The sequence below is a fragment of the Octopus bimaculoides genome, chromosome 18, assembly GCF_046866305.1.
Source record: "Octopus bimaculoides isolate indiv1 chromosome 18, ASM4686630v1, whole genome shotgun sequence".
Lineage (NCBI taxonomy): Eukaryota > Metazoa > Mollusca > Cephalopoda > Octopoda > Octopodidae > Octopus > Octopus bimaculoides.
The window spans coordinates 16,697,140-16,720,113 of record NC_142945.1 but is presented as its reverse complement, the minus strand read 5'-3'; the positions used below and the strand labels follow the sequence as shown (position 1 = coordinate 16,720,113).

At 34.5% G+C, this 22,974-nt stretch overlaps 1 protein-coding gene across 1 annotated transcript in view; it reads left to right on the top strand.

Annotated features, from left to right (window-relative positions):
• Nucleotides 1-17,024, top strand: part of LOC106871196 (uncharacterized) — a 38,217-nt gene extending 21,193 nt beyond the window's left edge. Inside the window, exon 4 of the mRNA XM_014917542.3 lies at nucleotides 16,887-17,024. Within this exon, the coding sequence (XP_014773028.1) occupies nucleotides 16,887-16,888 (2 nt within the window). The 3' untranslated portion in view covers nucleotides 16,889-17,024. The remainder of the gene's footprint in view (nucleotides 1-16,886) is intronic.
• The last annotated feature ends 5,950 nt before the right edge of the window (nucleotides 17,025-22,974 follow it).

Sequence of the window (22,974 nt, the reverse complement as noted above, 5' to 3'; positions counted from 1 at the left end):
CACACACATACATATGTATGTATGTACTTATGTATATATATATATATATATATATATATATATATATATATATATATATATATATATATACACACACGCACACAAACACACATACATGTATATATATATATATATATATATCAGAAAAAGAGGTTTATTTCTACACAAGTTGGAAACGTAGAAGTATTGGTTCGGTGGTTGAAAATATGCTTGGGTATGAAAAGAAATTGTAGTAGTTTTTTAATCTTTTGAAATTTATTAAAACACTATTGAAGAACCCCAAAATTTTTGAAACTTGTGTTTGTGAACAGATTTAACAAAATAAAAAAAACAAACTTGAATTTGTTTTAAGACCCACTGTATTTTTTATTGCCAAACCAATCCTTCTGTGTATGTGTGTGTGTATATATATATATATAAAATTTATTAATAAAGGTAGAAATTGATATTAATCAATTAAAACCAGTGGTCTAGCATATTAAAAAAAATCCGAAGATTAAAATTATATTACATACAAAAATAAGAGGAATGACCAGCAAAAGTGGACTCCTATATGCTAGAAATAGATGTTGAATCATCTAACCACGAAAAATATGTTCTCTGAGAACATATTTTTCGTGGTTAGATGATTCAACATCTATTTCTTGCATATAGGAGTCCACTTTTGCTGGTCATTCCTCTTATTTTATATATATATATATATATGCATATGTATACACACACACACACACACACACACACATGTAGCTGTTAGTAGTTTATACATCTGAAAAGAAGTATGCTCTAAAACAGAGTAATCATTTTTAGAAGGTTTTTTTGTTATAGCTGGTCAGAGAGTGACCAATGGTCACTCTGACTGGCTATAACAAACAGCTTTCTAAATATATATACATATATATATACATACATATATATATATATATATATATATATATATATATATATATATATATATATATATATATATATATATATATATATATATATATATATATATATATATATATGTGTGTGTGTGTGTGTGTGTGTATATATAATGTACATGGAAGACTTTTCTTTAAAATATTAATTACATACCTTTTTTTTTTCCATCTGTTTTATGTCAGAAATCTCCACTATTAACTATAAGAAATTACACCAGCTGTTTAAGTTTTTAAAATATATGAACAATATTTTTCAAGGTTGTTACTTCTACTGCAATTTGCTCTGATCAACTTTTATTTCTTTAGACTTTATTAAGTAAGTGTCTGTAACAATACTGGGATCCATTCAATCAACTATATACTTCCTCTACTAAATTTATGACCTTGTGCCAATGTAAAAAAAAGAAAAATTATTTTTACTTCTGTTATCATCATCATCATCATCATTATTATTATTATTATTATTATTATTAAAGTGGTAAGCTGGCAGAATCATTAGCAAGCTGGTCAAAATGCTTAGTGGCATTTCATATGTGTTTCCGCTCTGAGTTCAAATTCCACCAAGGTCAGCTTTACCTTTCATCCTTTTGAGGTTGATATTAATAAGTACTAGTTGATCACTGGGGTTGGTTGATGTAATTGACTTTCCCCCATCCCTGAAACTGCTGGCCTTGAGCCAAAATTTGAAACCATTATTATTATTATTATTATTATTGCTACAACTATTAATATTAGGACAGCAGATTGGCAGAATCAGCAAAGCATCAGACAAACTTGCCTTGCAACATTTGCTCTGGTGTGTTACTTCTCTGTTCACATCCCACCAAAATCAGCTTCTTTTTTTTTTCTTTTTTTTTTGTACCTCCAGTGTTGACCAAATAATATACCAATCATTTACTGAGATCAATATAATTGATTGTTTCCTACCCCCAAATTTCTAACCGTGTGCATATTTTAACAATTATTATTATTATTATTATTATTATTTTTTTTTTTTGTGGTGAACCAGCTGAAATGTTAAAGAGTCAGTAAAAACTGCTTTGCAGCATTTGTCCTGGGTCTTTACATTCTGTAATCAGATCCTACCAGGGTTAGCTTTGCTTCTCATCCCTGCAGGATAGATAAAATAAATACCAGTCATGTCCTGTGATAGATGCAATCAACTTATCCCCTCCCCCTAAAATTACTGTGTCACGCTGAATATCCCCGAGAACTACATTAAGGGTACACGTGTCTGTGGAGTGCTCACCCACTTGCATGTTAATTTCACAAGCAGGCTGTTCCGTTGATCGGATCAACTGGAACCCTCGACATCGTAAGCGACAGAGTGCCAACAACAACAACAACATTACATGTTAGGCTACTGCTGTTCTTTAAGATCTTGGCCTGGTAGCTTCTTGTAGGTAGGCATTGATCTTGGGCTGCTGTGATAAACCCTTCTGTCTCTCATTTTAAGCCAGAAGACACTAACCATTGATGGGTAAGTGCTTTGTCAACATTGGCATTATCAGCTCTCTTTGAGTATTTGCTATTGAGAGGATTTTCTTACCATTTATCAGTAAGAATATCTAAGGCAGCAGTTTTAGCACGAGTTTTCATACACTTAGCTTTTTCTGTGCTTGTTTCCAGTACGTCTAATTCTGGGATTTGTTGTATTTGGAATTCACTCAGATATTCCTTTGCCGGTTTTGTTACTGAGTATGTTTTCTTGTTTTCATACTTTAAGACAAGTTTTAACATCCAGTCATCAGAGTTTTTCAGGTAGGTGTTTAGGCCAATTGTGACAATCTCCATTGTTAATTCCAGTTGTGAAAGCCCACAGTCACCCTCTTTTCTTGGCAGGTAGTCAGTCTATATCTGCCTTAGGGTGATGCATTTTATGCATTGTCAACAATTTTCGTATTTTTCTGTCAAGATTACAGATTTCAGTAATTGAACAGTTAATAATATTGAAACTGTAAGTCATGACCAGTATGGCTAAAGTATTGATTGCTTCAATCCTGTTTCTTGCATTCAGCTCTGTCTTGAGTATTGCCCTTGCCCTGCGATAACATTCTTTTCTGATCTTTTCCCTCATCATTGAATATTTGATTCCATTACCTTCAAATGCCTCTAGATATTTGTAGCTCTCCACTGGTTCTAGCTCTTCTCTGACATTCTGTTGGTCAAAATTAATGTTGGATGTTTCTATCATTTTCCCTCAGATAAAAGTAGCTTTTGCACATTTATCGAGGCCAAATTCCATCCTGATGTCATCACTGAACTGTTTAACAATTACTAGTAAGCCCTGTAGTTGTGGGTCAGTTTTTGCAAAGAGCTTTAAATCATCCATGTAAAAAAGATGGTTTATATTTTTATCAAAAATTTTATAGCCATATTGTACATCATTGAGCAATTTCGAAAGAGGTATTAAGGCAAGACAAAAGAGAAGTGGTGATAGAAAGTCGCCCTGGTAAATGCCGTTCTTACATCTCCAGTATTGAAAGATTCATTGTCACTGTTCAAAGTCAGTGTGATTCACCATGATCTCATACTTACAGATAAGAAGTTTTGCAGAGTAGGTGCTATTTTATAAATTATTGTTATTATTATTATTATTATTATTATTATTATTATTATTATTATTATTATTATATGAAAACTCACAGCTTATTTTGCTGGGTATGATTGGAAAGTGTCAGCTGTCCACAACCAGCAGACTAAGGTGACACTTGTTTACTGGTCATGCTTCAAGAACCCAGCGAAGAATTCTTGCCACTCCAAGCAATGCTAATTGTTGTTGGTGTTCTACCTTCACTGTTGCATCAATCTTTTTCAGCCGTGCTGGTAGTTGAGTGCTGATACTCTCAAGTGCACCAATTACTATTAGTATCATGTCTACTCCATTGACCACAATCTTCGTATTTCCCACTTAAATTGCCATAGTTGTTTATTTTTCCTTCTTCTCCACTTTAAATTGTCATAGTTGTTTATTTTTTTGTTTATTATTACCTCTGCCTTTGCTAAGGCGGAGGTAATAATAAACAAATTGTTTTCAGTTGTGTTTGTTTGTTTGTCCATGGACAGGATATCTCAAGAACCGGTAGATGGATTCAGATGAAACTTTCAGGGATGTTTGGCCTCATGACTGGCATGAACTGATTAAATTTTGGGATCGATCTCGTACTGGACAAGGATTCTGGATTATTTTTCCTGTGTTTTTTTAAACTTAATTTTTGAGAGCAGTTGGGTTCATTTTTAGTATTCTTGTTTGTGAGAGCATTCAAGTTTATTTCAGATATTCTCATTTTAAAAATCATTTCCAGCTAATCATTGAGAGGATGTTGGTGTTGCCTTGGTGGAAGTTTGCGCTCTCTGAGTACTTATTATTATTATTATTATTATTATTATTATTATTATTAAGGTGGTGAGCTGGCAGAAATGTTAGCATGCCGTGCAAAATGCTTAGCGGTATTTTGTCTGTCTTTATGTTCTCAGTTCAAATTCCACTGAGGTTGGCTTTGCTTTCATCCTTTTGGGGCTGATAAATTAAGTACCAGTTGCATACTGGGGTCGATCTAATCGATTGGCCCCCTCCTCAAATATTTCAGGCCTTGTGCCTAGAGTAGAAAAGATTATTATTATTACCAAATCTAAGTTAGTAACTATTACTATAGTATGCAATTTCGGGTTGAAATTCTGCTGAAGCTGATTTTGTCTTTTGCCCTTGTAAAGGTAAATAAAATAAGTACCAGTGTTATACTGCAGCTAAGTCAATCTCTTCCCTATAAAAAAATGAAAAAAAAAAAACATTGTTTTGCTAAATAAAAAAAAGACAAAAGAAGAAAAATAATCATCATTATCATTAATATCATTTTTCAGTTTGTGTTTTATTTTTACATGTCACATCAGAATACAATTATGTTTTCCTTGGGTTCAGCCAGAACTTGAGTTATCATTTGTTTTGTTTGTTTTCTTCTTTATTTTCTATATACATTTGTGTTTTTGAAAGTGGCATGGGTGTGTGTTTTCAGAAGTTTGCTTTGCAGACACATAGTTTCGGATTCAGGGTTCAGTCCCATTACGCAATACTTTTGGCAAGTGTCTTCTGCAATACCTTGGGCTGACCAATGCCTTGTGAGTGAATATAGTAGAGGGAAATTGTGTGGAACCCCATTGAAACCTGACATATATGTATAGTTGCAGGTGGCTGTGTTGTAAGAAGCTTGTTTCCCAACCACATGGTCCTGGGTTCAGCCCCACTGCATGGCACCTTAGGCCAGTCTCTCTGCATGGCACCTTGGGCAAGTGTCTTCTACTATGGCTTTGGGCTGACCAAAGCCTTGGGAGTGGATTTGGTAGACAGAAACTGAAAAAAAGCCTGTTGTATGTATGTGTATATATGTATGTATATATATATATATATATATATGTATATATATATATATATATATATATATATATATATATATATATATATATTTATTTATTTATTTATGTGTTTGTGCCCCCACTATTGCTTGACAACTGATGTTGGTGTGTTTACATCCCTGTAACTTAGTAGTTCGGCAAAAGAGACTGATAGAATAAGTATTAGGCTTACTAAGTATAAGTCCCGGGATTGATTTCTTCAACTAAAAACCCTTTAAGGTGGTGCTCCAGCATGGCTGCAATCAAATGACTGAAACAAGTAAAAGAATAAATGAATACATAAAGATATATTATCATCATCATCATCATCGTTTAATGTTTATTTTCCATGCTGGCGTAGGTTGTCTGGTTTGAAAGGAGTGGGCCAGCCAGGGAGCTGTCCAGACTCCAAATTGTCTGTTGTGGAAAGATTTCTACAGCTGGATGCCCTTCCTAGTACCAACCACTTTACAGAGTGTACTAAGTGCTTTTTACATGCCACAGGTATACACATATGTATCTTTGTGTTTGTTTCCTTCCCTTCTACCACTTGACAACAGGTGTTAGTTTCTTTACATCCTGAATAACTTAGCAGTTCAGCAAAACTTTTTTTTTCCTAAAAGGCTAGTTGGGATTGAGGTATTGCTTTCAGTCTGATACTTCTGTACTAGACCCGTGATGGCACCTGTGCCCAGCATCGCCTTCCTGGCACGTGTAAAGACATTCGAGCGGGATCGTTGCCAGTGCCGCTGGACTGGCTCCTGTGCAGGTGGCACGTAAAATACACCATTTTGAGCGTGGCCATTGCCAGTACCGCCTGACTGGCCTTCGTGCCGGTGGCACATAAAAGCACCCACTACACTCTCAGAGTTTGGCGTTAGGAAGGCCATCCAGCTGTAGAAACTCTGCCAAATCAGATTGGAGCCTGGTGTAGCCATTTGGTTCACCAGTCCTCAGTCAAATCGTCCAACCCATGCTAGCATGGAAAGCGGACGTTAAACGATGATGATGATGACTGGGGTTGGTTTTTCAACTAAACCCTTCAATGTGGTGCCCTGGCATGGCTGTAGTCCAATGACTTAAGCAAGCAAAACAAAGGAAAAAAGGTGCAAATATGGCAGTGTGGTAAGGGGTTTGCTTCTCAACCACATGGTTTTGGGTTTAGTTCCACTGTGTGGCACCTTGGGCAAGTGTCTTCTACTGTAGCCTTGGGCTGACCAAAGCCTTGTGAGTGGATTTGATAGATGGAAACTAATAAAAGCCCATCATATATATGTGTGTATGTGTCTGTCTTTGTCCTCTCATCACTGCTTAACCGGTGTAGGTGTGTTTATGTCCCTGTAATTTAGCAATTCAGCAAAAGAAAATGATAGAATAAGTACCAGGCTTTAAAAAAAAATAAGCACTGAGATTAGTTCGTTCAACTAAAATTCTTTGAGGCTGCCCCAGCATGGCTGTTGTCTAGTGACTGAAATGAGTAAAAGATAAAAGATATGTATTATGTGTGTGCTTGAATGAGAGAGTGATATTTAACCGTTAGCATCCAGATTATTCTGTCAAATGTAATACTTTTTCATTCAAGTTATCTTTATTTAATTATGCATTATTTTGTAGCTTTGAAATTTTGATAATGTGTTTGTATATTTTATGACGGCCTTGAAGGGTAGGTGTGATAGGCTGGATCTGGCGGGTTAGAACATAAAACAGGTAGTATATTTGAGCTGGATTTGGCTGGTTTAACCCTTTCGTTTAGTATTTCTTTTGAGATGCTCTGTGTTTCTTTCAATTAATTTTAAATATAACTAAAAATTTAGTGAAATAACTTAGTTATCATTAAGTTAGTGTTAGGAACATAAGTTGTGACTGAGGTTTGGTGGAAGATTTTAATTAAAAACTTATGAAAGCAAGACTTTTGTACTACAGAGCCAGAGCTGGTTTCAGCTGGGTTGGTATCATAAGGGTTAAATGCTAAAGGATTATAGTATGAGTTTGTGGTTGGAAGGAATATAATTTAAATGTGCCTTCATTTATTTCATATCTTAATGTCTACTTAGCTTGCATGGGTCAGATGGAATTTATTGAGGCAGATTTTCTACAGTCATTTCCAAGCAAGGTTAGATTTCCTCAAATGGTTAAGAAGTTCACACTGCAATCATGAATGACCCCCAGGTTCAATCCTATTGCATGGCATCTTGGCCAGATATCATTTGCAGACTGAAAATGTGAAAGCCTGTCAAATGGATTGTAATTCAAAGGTCCAGCGATATCATACTGTGACAATGGAGGTTTTGTCTGTGTGTGTGTGTGTGCGTATATATATATATATATATATATATATACACACATATTTATTTGTGTATTAAGGCTACCTACCATTGGTTTCATGTTAAGGAATACCGGAATACCTCAACAATTATCAAGCCTATCAGATGGAGCATTTGCGTTTATCTCGATTTTGATGTTTTAATCCTAAACGAAGTAAAACACACACACACACACACATGACAAGCTTCTTCTAGTTTCCCCATCTACAAATCCACTCACAAAGCTTTGGTCAGCTCAGGGCTCTTGTAGAAGACACTTGCCTAAGGTGACATAGAATGGGATTGAATCTGAGATGACATGGTTAAGAAGTAAACTTCTTACACACATATGACAAGCTTCTTCCAGTTTCCATCTACCAAATACCAAATCCACCCACAAAGCTTTGGTTGGCCCTTGCCCAAGGTGGCATACAGCAAGATTGAGCCTGAGACCACATGGTTAAGAAGTAAGCTTCTTACACACACACACACACACACACACACATTTCTGACTCTACAGGGATTCAATGTTTTTAATAACTATAGCACTGGTTAGTTATGTTGTGCACTCCGTTACTTTCATTGCCCTTTTCACAACCCTTATATATTAGAAACATGTTTGTGAATGCATATGGCTCAGTAGTTAGAGTGTCGGGCTCATAATCCTAAAGTAGTGAGTTTGATTCCCAGGCTGGGCTGTGTGTTGTGTTCTTGAGCAAGACACTTTATTTCATGTTGCTCCAATTCACTCAGCTGTGACATCACTGGTGCCAAGCTGCATTGGCCTTTGTCTTTCCCTTGGACAATATCGGTGACACGAAAAGGGGAAGCTGGTATACCTGGGTGACTGCTGGTCTTTCCTAAACAACCTTGCATGGACTTGTGCCTCGGAGGGTAACTTTCTAGGTGCAATCCTATGGTCATCCATGACCAAAAGGTGTCTTTACTCTTTTGTGTTCAAAATATATGCACACCTTCATAGAATTTTGTTTCAAATATTTTTTCATTGATGTTTATTCTGTTCACTGGCCATGGTATCCCTATCATTTCTTATATTTATTTATCTGTTTATTTCTTAGCTTACTTTGCAACCACATCATTTTGGTTTCAGTCCCATTGCGTGGCACCTTGGGCAATTATCTTCTACTCCTGGACTAACCAATGCCATGTGAGTGAATTTGGTAGATAGAAATGTGTGGAAGCCTGTTGTGTGTGTGTGTATGTATATGTATACATATGTGTGTGTGTGTATTTATACCCCCACTACTTGACAACCAGTGTTGTTTTGTTTATGTCCCTGTAACTTAGCAGTGGAGCAAAAAAGACTGATAGAATAAGAACCAGACTTTAAAAAAAGTACTGGGTTTTTTGTTTGATAAAACCCGTCAAGGTAGTGCCTCAGCTTGGTTGCAGTGCAGTGACTGAAAAACAAGTGAAAGAGAAAAAAAAAGAACAGATGTTAGTAGGCTGATGAAAAATATAAAAAAAAAAAACAGCACTAAAAAGAATAGTATCCTGTTGTGTCTAAGGTGAAATAAGACCAGATTGGATTACAGATTTATACATAAACTACTAGTGATAAATATTGTAAAACTGGGATGAATTGAATATGTCAAGATTTTAATACCCTATTCATTACACAATGAGTTAAAGGTTAGAAACAAGATATGTAGGTTAACATTTTCCACATAACTTAAACAGTTACATTCATTTGTCTCAAGTTTACTTCTTTATAGTTGTGGCGATGATAAATTTAATGGGAAGCTGATCATATTTCAAATTGCGTTTGTTAGAGTTGGAGTTTAGTTTAATGTTGAAAAACTAACAAAACACTTGCTAATTATAAAGTGCTTCTTTCTACTCCTTAGAGTTGTAGCTATGAATGGAAGCTATGTTTTTTACCTGAGTCAATAGGTGTTATGCTTCTTGCTATAGGCACAGCTCAGGATGGACAGTTATTAGAATGTGATCTATTGACTCTTTGACTTACAGTTCAATTGTTTATTTATTTGCTTGGCAATCAAACAAGGATATATGGTAAAGGTTGTAATGTGTATATTTGTGATGAAGTTCGTTGATTATTCAAATTTTCATTTTAGTACATTTACATTATGAATTCTGGCATTAGAGGATACTTCCATTGCTCAATGCATATCAGGACTTTGCCATATAATAAAAAATTAAATTAAGTGTCGTAAGAAGCTTGCTTCCCAATCATATTGTTCCAGGTTCAGTCCCACTGTGTGGCACCTTGGGCAAGTGTTTCTATTATAGCCTCAGGCTGACCAAAGTCTTATGAGTAGATTTGGCAGATGGAAACTGAAAGAAACCTGTCGTATATGTGTGTGTGTCTTTGTCCCCTGCCACTGTTGTTGGTGTATTTACCTGCCCATAACTTAGTAGTTAGGCAAAATAGACGGATAGAATAAGTACCAGGCTTAAAAAAAATAGATAAGTACTGGGGTCAATTCATTCAACTAAAAATTCTTCAAGGTGGTGCCCCAGCATGGCTGCACTCTCAGGACTGAAACAAGTAAAAGATTAAAGACAAAAGTGTAGACAAGATGAATAAGAGAGAGAGAGAGAAAAGAAAAAAAAGAAAATGATAGCTACAGCTCAGTTTGTATGTTCACTGTATTATATGATATACAGTAGGTATCTTTGCAATGCCTTTTAATGTATACAGTAGTTTGTAAGGTTATGAGTGTTATATGAAAATGAAGTCAGGAGCCCTTAGAACCTGGTAATTGAAATCTTCAGATTAATCATAACCGAGTTGATAACTTGTGATAGAATTGCAGTCGAAAACATTTTGGGGCTTAAGAATGAATGAGAAAAATTCAGGCGCAGGAGTGGCTGTGTGGTAAGTAGCTTGGTTACCGACCACATGGTTCTGGGTTCAGTCCCACTGCGTGACACCTTGGGCAAGTGTCTTCTACTATAGCCTCGGGCCGACCAAAGCCTTGTGAGTGGATTTGGTAGACGGAAACTGAAAGAAGCCCGTCGTGTGTATATATATATATATATATATATATATATATATATATGTGTGTGTGTGTATGTTTGTGTGTCTGTGTTTGTGCCCCCCAACATCGCTTGACAACTGATGTTGGTGTGTTTATGTCCCCATAACTTAGCGGTTCGGCAAAATGAGACCGATAGAATAAGTACTAGGCTTACAAAGAATAAGTCCTGGGGTCGATTTGCTCGACTAAAGGCGGTGCTCCAGCATGGCCGCAGTCAAATGACTGAAACAAGTAAAAGAGTAAAAGAGATGTCTTTTATTTATGTTGGAAATCTCTCCCTCTTTCTATAAGAAGCTGACTATGTGATGCAGTTGATACTGTTTGGTAGTAGAAGCAAGAGTAATGAAAATTAAGATTTATTAATGTTTGAGAGGAATTAAACAAGTGTTGATTGCTGGATATGTAAGTAATATCTCAATTAGATAAGACTTTATTTCAATTTAGGTTATTTCATCATCATCGTCATAGTTATTAGCATCTTTTCCATTCTTGCACAGGTTAAACAGATTTTCTATGGCTGCATACCTTTTCTGTTACCAACCCTCATCTGTTTTTAAGCAAGGTAATATTTTCCCATGGTCAGATAGGGAAAACTGGAAAAAAACAAAATCACTTGTATGGCACTCATTTACCATCATCTCATAATGTAATACATGGGGATAAGTGTGTGTGCGCACACACACACGCAATGGGTTTCTTTCATTTATATATATGTATATATATATATATATATATATATATATATATATATATATATATATATACCCAGTATAAAATAGTGTACATTTAAACACAAGAGAAAACTGTCTTCAACATCCAGTTTTTACACGCTAGAAGAAGCAGTCAAAACGACCAAAACTACATTTAAGAGCAATCTTCAAAAGGAATGAAAAATAAGAACTTTTACCTTGTTATTTTATTGCGGGTCAGACCTAGGTTTCAAAATTTTTTTTTAGCAAATAAAATAATTTGCTAGGTGAATTTTTCATCAGTGACTGTGTCATAACACTAACACATAATTAAGAGACGATTAACATGTCTCTTCGTTATACATTATAATTTTTCAAATTCACCACACTTCCAGTGTGTAAAAACTGCAGTCTTCCTACTGTCTTAAAAATAGGACAGATGCATTGGTAAATGTAGTATTAGATACTTATAAGACTCAAAAAAAAAAAAAATCCAGACTCATGAGTGCTTGGCATCTTGGGCAAGTGTCTTTTAATATTGTCTTGTGAGTGAATTTGGTACACAGAAACTGAAAGAAGCTCATTGTAGACATGTGTGTGTGTGTCTTTTTAGTTGTATTTGTCCTCCACCTCACTTGATTCATTCAGCTAAAAGGCAGTGCTCCAGCATTGCTACAGTCCAATGACTGAAACAAGTAAAATATAAAAGATGTATAGAATTAATACAGTGTGTTTTTCATAGCTTATCTGTTACTGCTAGTTTCACCAACTTGATTATAATTTTACCATTTAAATTTGTAAGTGATTTGATGAAATGTATTATGACCGATATCTGGAATGGCTATCAGAAGTAAATTAACCATTTTTAAAAAAAATTATATTTTGGATTTGGATCTTGAAGTACATATAATACTACAAATAACAGCATGTAAATTTTAGGTTGTAAAACCCTTTGGGATAGAAAACATCGAAGGCTTTATATGTACTCCAAGATCCAATTCCAAAAAGAATTATTTCATGTTTTCTTGAAGGTTTATAAATTTTTTTCTTTTGTTTAAATAGTTCCAAATTTTTAGAAATAATTATTTCATATAATCTTTATGGTCATTATCATTATTATTATTAAGTGTCTGTTTTCCATGCTGGCATGGGTTAGATGGTTTGACTGAGACCTGCACCATGATCCAGTCTGTTTTGGCTTGGTTTTTACAACTGGTTGCCCTTCCTAACGCCAACCACTCCATAGAGTGTCCTGGGTCTCTTATGCGTCACTGGCACAGGTGCCTTTTATGTGTCCCTGGCATTGACCACGACTATGATTTCATTTAGCTTGATGTGTCTTCTCAAGCATAGTAAACTGCCAAAAGTCTTGGTCACTTGTCACTAGAATAGATTTGATGACATAGATTTTGAAAGGATGTCATTAATTTTTGGACTGATACCCTTTCAAATTGTCTAAACTGTATGTTCCTAGTTAATTATATTTTTTAATCTTAAATCTCACAGAAGTCATTTGCAGACAAATTGACATAATCTATGAGTGTACCCACACTCTTTTAAAGAAAATCTTAACCTATTATCCTCCTTCAAACACTGTAGTTTCTTGATATTCTTTAACCTCTTCATGGAAACACTTGGGTTAATAAGGTCAATGTGTAACCCTAGTTTTTAAGTGAACTAGAGACAAATTTCTTGAACGCCATGCTACTATGTCACAGATCAGTTTTTCAGTAAATATTGACCTATTCCTCTTGTATATTAGTTGGATATGATAAATTCAAGTTTTTCGCTGAGACAATAAAATTCTTGCTGCTGCCATCAAGCTCCAGATAGCTAACATACCTGCTTTCTGAGTGAAATTGTTTGATAGAAACCACATAGAAGCCCATCGTATATATATATATATATATATATATACACACATATATTTTGATAATTTTCTGATGAAGGACTAGTGTCCAAAGCATCAAAACTATTTTCCCTTCTTTTTAAGCATTTGTTAAAACGTTTCCTTCTGATCTTGGTTTTTTTTTTGTGCTCCTTGCTTTCTTCTTCATCATTATCATCGTCATCATCATCATCATCATCATCAATTAACGTCCATTTTCATGCTGGCATGGGTTGGACAGTTTGATCGGAGCTGGCCAGCTGAAGAGCTGCTGAGACTCCATGTCTGTTTTGGCGTTAGGAAGTGCTGGGTGCCCTTCCTAACACCAACCACTTTACGGAGTATACTGGGTGCTTTTCTACATGACATCAGCACATTATATATATATATATATATATCACGCACACCACACCAATACCCTCGCATCACACCACGCACACACTACAACTGACCAACTACTTTCTCCCTTTCTCCCTTCCCCATTTTCACACTACATACGTCAAGATCACCAGCATTCTACCTCCCTCACACAGCCCCTCGTTCCCGATCACCGTTTGTTATCTCCCCCTTTCTTAGCTCTCCTGAAATAAGAATTTCTAACTTCCGGTCAGTCATTGTTATGATCGGCCATTATTATGATTGACCGTTGACTGAACACTATTAAATTTTTTTTCTCCGTGTTTTTCTCCTTGTCTCCGTGTTTTTCTCCTTGTCTCCGTATTCTTTCTGTTGAAGAGCGTAGCTCGAAACGTCAAAGACTTTCCGTATTCCCGAGCGTCATACTAATATATACTTTTGTTATTTACACCACCTGTCCTCGTCTGTTGTTATTATTTGTATATTCTCCCATATATATATATATATATATATATATATATATTTATATATATATATATATATATATATATATATATATATATATATATATATATAGAGAGAGAGAGAGAGAGAGAGAGAGAGAGAGAGAGAGTGTGTGTGTGACTGTCTGTCTTTACATTGATACCACTTGAAAAAAAAATCCTAATATTATAGTTTATGCTTCTTAACAATAAATTGAAATTGCCAAAACAATTACCAGGTTTAAAAATTAGCATTGGGATTGATACAATTGACTAAAGTGTTTCAAGGTGGACTCCAGCAGGGCTGTACTTTAAAGTAAAAGAGTAATAATGAGTTGCGATGGTGCAGACATGGCTGTTTAGTTAAGAGACTTGCTTTGCAAACATTGGATTTTGGGTTCAATCCCACTGTATGACACCTTGTGCAAGTGTCTTCTACTATATCTCTAGGTTGATCAATGCTTTGTGAATGAATTGTGAATTGTGAATTTAGTAAATGGAAACTATGCGGAAGACCATTGTGTGTGTGTGTGTGTGTAATGTCCTAGGTTATTTGGGTTTTTTAATTTAATACCATTATTTCAGAGGGTTCACTTTGTAAACATATATCTAAAAACACTTCAAACTGGATTGCATAATTCCTCATTGCATGTTGAGTACCCAGTTAAAATGGTGCTGTTTCTTTCAGCTTTAAATTGGTAATTTTTACCATTAGTGTATAGTTGAAGTTGTTGTTGAAATTGCATACAAATCAATTAAAGCTACGTTTTAGTAACATTATTCTTATTTTTATAAAATTCAACTAATTTCAACCATTATTAGAGGTCTGGTCAATCCTGTATCTATTATCTTTACTATGTAAGTACACATTCCAAGATATAGCTTTTGCTAGTTGCAGTAATGTTTAAACAGGCTGTCTTAAAGTTCTATATTTGTAATATTAAATTGATTTTATTTGATGTATCTGTCCATTCTTTAAAAAATTTTTTTGTTAACTTGTATGTTTGTAGTTATGAGGGCTGATTTTGTTCATAACTTCTAAAAATACTCAGCTGTAGAAAGCAGCTGTGACTCAAATAAGTTTTCTTGAAGCATTGTGAAATATGTTAAATTTGCATATATGAAAATCGGAGCAAGAAATAATATTCTTGTTAATTAAATACTCGCCCTGAAGGCAGCATGCTTCCAGAATCGTTGGTACACCAGGCAAAATACTTCATAGTATTTTGTCCAGCTTATGTTCTGAGTTCAAATTCTGTTGCAGTCAAATTTACCTTCCATCCTTTCAGGGTCGATAAAATAAGTACCAGTTGAGCACTGGGGTTGATGTAATTGGCTTACCCCTTACCCCAAATTGGTGGTCTTGTGCCAAACTTTGAAATCAATTAATTGCTCACCTCTCTGCCACCAGCTCCACAAGAACAAAAAGTGTGTGGATTCTATTGCTGTAACCATTCCCCTCAGTGAATACTACTAGTTATTGTCTCTCAACTTAGAAAGGAATACAGGAAAAACAGCTGACAAAACTTTAACAGAACTTTGATTTACCATTCATCAGTAAATTAATTTGACCATTCTATGGTGAGCCATCAGACACTTTGTATAAAGATGCTTTAAATGACAGTTTGACATCAACATTTTCATTGCTAGTTATTCATTCATTCATTGATTTACATCAATCTTCACCGATCTTTTAAATTTTCCATGACTCATTCATTTTGAAGTAAGTAGAAGACTGAATATTTGAATAATGTTACCATTCTCATTGATTGATGATGTCCAATATTTTAAATCTGGGCTTGTCCCTGTTAACAGGGGTGGCCGGATCTACCTCACTCTTACAGCAACTGCTCTCACACTATCTCGCCTGATTTTGGGCATCCTCCCTCCTCGAACCAACCCTCCTAACCTCCCCTCCACCTTTTCTTTGGTTGATCTCGCTTTTGTGGTTCATTCACTTTAAACTCAAGCACTCTCCTCAGAACATGATCCTCATCCCTCCTCAACACATGTCCATACCACTGCACTCCATTCACCGTTGTCAGTTGTTCCACCGATTCCTCTAACCCCAGCATCCCCATTAAGTCCTCAGCCCTCCTTTTATCCAATAGTTTCACACCACACATTGCTCTCTCGGTCCTTCTCAAAATTGCCATTTTGCTTTCCCCCAGACACCATGTCTCACTCCCATACATATCCATCACATGGTTTCACCCTTTAACATTCAAATTATTCTGTCAAATATTCTGCTTATTTATTCACATTGATTTGAATTAATTATGCATTAATGCATGGCTTTGAGATTTCAGTGATGTGATTGTTTATTTTTAGAATGACATTACAGGATAGGTGTGAGAGTCTCAATCTGGTTGGTTTGAACATAAAACAACTAGAATATTTGGGCCTGATATGGCCTGTTTAAATGCTAATAGGTTAATAATATTGGAAGCTGGAATATAAAAAAGAACTTTGTGATTCCATTTGATTAGTATATATGAGAAATAAGAATCTGTGTTTTTGTAGTAACTGTAGGTTGTAATGCTTCCTTGTAAAAAAACAAAAACAAAAAACCCATAACAAAAGTGTTTCCTTGACAGGAAACACCAAAATGTTGTGATTTGTAAACTTGTACAATGTACCTAACTCATAAAAAAAAAATGAGCAAATAAGAGAAAAAATAACAGAAACTTTGAATGACTCTGCTCATTATACTGTTTCTGGTTGATAGATATGGTGAAGTTTTTTTACTAGTTTTATAGTATTGCAACTGTTCTAGAGATGAGTTGAACCCAGTACTACAAGCTAACAAAATGTTTCTGCTGCTTTTAGAATTGACCAACATGCAGCTGTGATACCTATTTGCAGACGTACTATAGAGAGCCAGGCAGAACAGAGCAGTTAGATCATAGACACAACATAGTACTGGTAAGCAAAACATGAACTATCAATCCTATGGCTAGGATTATGATACTTCACTAACTTGGCTAATTACAAACTTCTTTGATATTAAGTAAGTTGAAAGCGGTGAACTGGCTGAATTTTTAGCATGATGAGTGAAATGCTTAGCAGCATTTTGTCTGTCTTTATGTTCTGTGTTCAAATTCTGCTGAGGTCCATTTTACCTTTCATTCTTTCGGGGTCAATAAAATAAGTACCAGTTGAACACTGGGGTCAATGTAATCGACTTAACCCTCCCTTAAAATTGCTGGACTTGTGTCAAAATTTTAAACCAACATTAAGTAAGTTGTATGGTAGCAAAATCCTTAAGCTTTCATAATTAATGTAATATTTGTTCCAGAAACAAAAATAAATAAATAAAATAAAACCCTAAAAACCTAATGAAATTATAATGTAATCTAAAATATCCATCAGAAAAATTTAAGTTTGTTGATCATTAACAGCTGTTGATCAATTTCATGTTAGAAGTTCATCTTGTTTCATTCATTCTTTCATTAAGCAATGCTAAATATATATATAGCATTACGAACAGAAATTCATATCAGTATATTTTGTTATATCAATGCAATTGCTGGATAAATACTTTGTTTTATATTTTATCTTCTTTTTTTTGTGTATGTGTGTGTTGTACTATTTCTAACTCATGAGAGTTGAATAATTTTATTGCATAATTTTTAGATAAATTTATTTTCCCTCAGGACTGTATTTTTGATGTGAGGTATATTTTTCTATATTTTTTATTATTATTTTATATTTGTCATCTGATTATTACATGTTAATAGTCTTATTTTTTGTCGATAATATTATTGTTAATTTTGTATAAGATGACGATCTGGCAGAATTGTTAGCATGCTGGATGAAATGTTTAGTACCATTTCTGGCATTTGATGTCCTGAGTTCAAATCCTGCCAAAGCCAACTTATACAACTAAAAGCCAACTTTCATCCCTGCTGGGTCAATAAAATAACATAACAATCAAGTACTGAAGTTGATGTAATCAACTAACCCCCTCCCAATAAAGTTGCTGGTTCTATACCAAAACTAGAAAGAATTATTATTATTATTGTCTTTGAAATAAGTACCAGGTATATACTAGGGTCAATGCTAACTAGCTAAGCTCTTTCCTGGCAGATTTCTAGTGACATTATGCCACTTTAAGAAACCACTGTCACTATTTTCACTACCTCCTACACATTTACTCTTTCTTTCAGTTTGTTTATAGAGCCTGGAATCTTCTTTCAAAAGCTATTTAATAATTCCTATTTAATTGTGTATCCATGTTTTAGTGGAACTTTATAGAGTTAAGCAGCAATTAATGAATGCAATTGTAATGATACAAAGTGTATCTAAAGGAATACATTTTATTCCCTTAACTGATTTTTATCTATGTCACATCTCAGCCCCATTCTGCAGCTTAGAGATGCAACACATTCCTCAACACATGAGCTGTCCCAAGTATTGCTGCCATCTGAATACCTCCTCAGAAGTTTGGTATTTGCAGCTTTTGATGCCAGGATATTGCTCTTTTCGAGATGGTTCTAAGTGCATTGATCACAATAGGTACCACACTCACTTTTGAAGCTCTGTGGATTTTTTTTTTTTGTTTCCAATCATAAGTCTTGGTACTTCCCGACACCTTCATCCTCTGTCTTAACAATATTCTGGTTTGCAGGAAAAGCAACCTTGATGCAGGTCCATTCTGTGGACTCTCAGCTGGAAAGTGATATCTGGTCAGTCATGTTGCAGCCTTTTGTCTGTATATATTGGCATATCCCATGTGCGTCTCACCTGATCATTCTCTGCTACTGGCCAAAGTTGGTGTTCATATGGATCATTCTAGCCCATACTTCTTGTACAACTCCCATTGTATCCGCACTGCTATTTTGTCATGATATTTTTTGTATGCCTCTAGTTTTGAGCTTCCACTAGTTATATGTCTGTCTCAGACAATTTTCCACATAGCCTACAAAAAAGGTAATGCTGCTGTCTTATCAATGCTACACTTGATTGACTTTGTACATAAAGCTTATTCTTGAGTTTGTGCATTTAAAGCTTGTTTTTGAGTAGCAAGAATCAGCCCTGTTTCCTTCTGTAAAAAACTCTGTCTTAACCATCTCCAGGACTCTTCATTGGTTTCATCCAATGTTTGCTGGAAAAGCTCTCCGTGTTGGACTTTCTCTTTCCAGTTGACCATCCGCTGCTGCTGTTGTTATTGTTGCTGTTGATGATGATGATGATGATAGTGGTGTAATAAAGTTGTGGTGGTGTTGATAATGATGAATTTGAAGATAATGATGAAACTTATCATTCTAAGTGAAGACAATTGCTAGTGAATATGGCTTTACTGAGGAGATTTAACAAAAACAAAACATATTTGATGTTTTTTACATTTGACGACGAAGATAAGGCTCTCTCTCTGCATTGTCATTTTTCAAAAATTCGTAGGAGTTATCTCCCCTGCTTTCTGTATTTAGATTTGAATTTGCAATAACATTTCCATTCACAAAACGAGTTTCTACTGTACATATGTACATACATGCTTGCATACAAATACATACACACATACATACCACTTACATACATACATACATATTTGCATACTACTTATATACACACATACACATGCTGTCCATCTCTGTCTATCTTCCCCCCCTCTCTCTCTATATATAGATTAAATAGATATTAGATATATTAATGTTTGTTTTCATGTTCAGTTATAAAGAAAACAATTTTACATTAATCTGATGGGTTACTCTATACATTTGTAGAGTGCAAATTTATTCTTCTTCTATAAAAATGTTGTTGACAATGACTTCAAAGTTTCAACCAGTTAAGCCATCATTGGCAGTCTGACAATAGCTTAAATGGCTGAAACTGAGCAGTCACTGTCAACAACATTCCTAGGCACGTAAAAAGCACCCAATACACTCTCAGGGTGGTTGGCATCCAGCTGTAGAAACCTTGCCAGATCAGATTGGAGCCTGGTGCAGCCTCCTGGCTTGTCAGTTCTCATCAAACCATCCAACCCATGCCAGCATGGAAAGCGGACGTTAAACGATGATGATGATGATGATATAATATAAATATATATGTATTTATTTATTTATAGTTAATTGATAAAAATAATGAATCTAAGAAAAGGTATTTTGTTTTGTCTTGATACATCAGGAATTAGTTGAATAAGAGTCCACTCACCTTTTGTTACAACCAATCCCTGATTGACTCCAGATGAAATAAAAATAAAAAACTTTTTGTTGCATTCATTATATTGACTCTTAGTTGTAAGTGCTTTCCTCTGAACAGTTAACCCTGAATTTTATACACACGGCCACACATACACACACACACACACACACATAAACCACGGTTTATATAGTTACCTTGCAGTTGAGTATTAAATGTAATGTTCAATATTCTTTGTATAGGTAACTAACCAGTACTTTCATAGGATTTTGCTATCCCTGAATGAGGTTTGTAACCTTTAATTGTGATTCTATATATATATATATATATATATATATACGTATACATATATATATATCCAATATTGGTAGAATCAACGAAAAAGGTACTCCATCCAGTGTCAGACAAATATCTAATACAAAATCAAAAGGGCCACTAATAGTTTTATGCTTTTGTGATACTTTAAGTTGGCATATTTATAAACTGAGCCATGTATCTCTAAGCAATCTTTCAGGCTCTGTTTGTGCATCCTTGTTTTTAAAATACATATAATGCTTAAACAGAGCCTGAAAGATTGCTTGGAGATACATGGCTCAGTTTATAAATATGCTTAGTTAAAAATATCATAAAAGCATGAAACTATCAGTCGCTCATTCAGTTGTGTATTTGAGAAAAATATGTTTTGGTTATATCAAATGGTATATTGGTTATATCATTTTATTGATCCTTAAATGGTGAGAAGTGAAGTCAGTTGTGGTGGCATTTGATTGTAGGACATAATGGGATTGAACTAAACACATCAAGGAATTTTGTTTGATGCTCTGCTGGTTCAAGCAGTATCCATTCAGTCACTATGGCAGACTGAAAACAAGCAACATCATGTTTTTTTTTTTCTTCCCTCCCAAGGGGTATACCAAACTGTAATAAGTAATAACATTTAAACTCCTGTCTATTAAGGAATAACTATCAATCAACAAATATGAGGATTATTAATTTACTCTGTTTCTTCCTTTTTGTTTTGTTTCCTCACTGCCTCCTCCCTCACCATTCTCCTTCATAAATAGGAATTTTTTTTTCTTTTGTTTTTCCAGTTTGCAAAAATTTCAAAAGGTTGTAAATTCTGACTATGTCTTTTAACCCTATAGCATTCAGATTATTTGGTCAAACGTAATGCTTATTTATTCATATTACTTTGAATTAATTGTAAATTATCTCATGGTTTTGAGATTTCATTGATATGATTATTTATTTTTAGAGTGACAGTGTAGAGTAGATAAGAGAAGCTGGACCTGGCCAGTTTGAACAAAAAAAAAAACAAATAAAAAAAAGATAGAATATTTGGGCTGGATATGGCTGGTTTGAATGCTAAAGGGTTAAACTCACCAAAACACTAGCACTTGTTAATAATCAGTTTTCTGAAAATTTAGTCTTTTTGTTATGTTTATGTATTTGTTTTGCAAGATTCTTGATGTGAAATTGTATGTTGAAATAGATAATACTATACTTGGGGATGGTCATATTTTGTCAATTAAACACAAAGGAACTAAGATAATAAACAAAAAAGCTGAAATGAAGACCAAGATATAGTGTGAGTGTTTAATTGGCAAAATAAGACCATTCCCAAGAATAACAATATTATTTGTTTTTGTTTTTCTGATTAGGCTTATATTGTACAATGTTTTGGTGAACTTACTTAAATATCTCATTTTTTTTTTAATGTAAATAATTGAAACATTAAAAAAAAAGATAATGTAAATATTCTAAATATAGTCAAAATTAACATAACATGAAAACAAATAATAACATTGATATTCTACTTCTTATTTTTTTAACTGAAAATATTATATAAGAGGAGATGAAGCTGGTAAAGTTAACAAAGATTCAAGCTACTCTTGATCAAAATTTGCTATTCATTTCTTGCTCCTCACAATTCTCAGAAATATGTGGTACTATGATTTTTATCAATGTAGTAGGCACTATATGATCAAATGTTTGTTAGCTTTCAGTATTGAGTTCAATCCACTCACACTTTTTATACTTGCAAAAGGGTAAGGCAACATGCCCAAGATACTGTATTTTCCAGCATACAAGTTGATGTAGTATATAGTGTAAACTTGTTATGTAAACATTAAAACATTGTCACTATCTTTTTGAATCCTGCTGCATTTCACATTTGGTCCTCCAAAGTCATTGTGGTGTATAAGTTGACCTGCCTTTTTTTTGCTGTAAATTTTGGCCTGAAAAATTTGACTTGTATGCCAGAAAATACAGTAAAGGTGGTGAGCTGGCAGAATCATTAGCACGCCGGGCGAAATGCTTAGTGGTATTTCGTCTGCCGTTACGTTCTGAGTTCAAATTCCGCTGAGGTCGACTTTGCCTTTCATCCTTTCGGGGTCGATAAATTAAGTACCAGTTATGCACTGGGGTCGATGTAATCAACTTAATCTCTTTATCTGTCCTTGTTTGTCCCCTCTATGTTTAGCCCCTTGTGGGCAATAAGAAAAAAAGAAAATACAGTAAACTACAAAGATGAAACCTTTAAGTTCTACCCCATCCTTGTGCTGAGTCACTATCAATGGATAATGGCCCTCACACAACAAATGTATTATAGTAGATTAACTGTGAATGTAAGTTAATATCATCATGCATCATTGTAATGGATTTCATTATTTCTCCATGGTTTTTAAGTTTGTGAGCTGAGATGTTAGAAGTCTGTTCATTAGAATGAAGTCTTTCAATTAACATAATCTTCATTTCAATACAAATACAGAAAAAA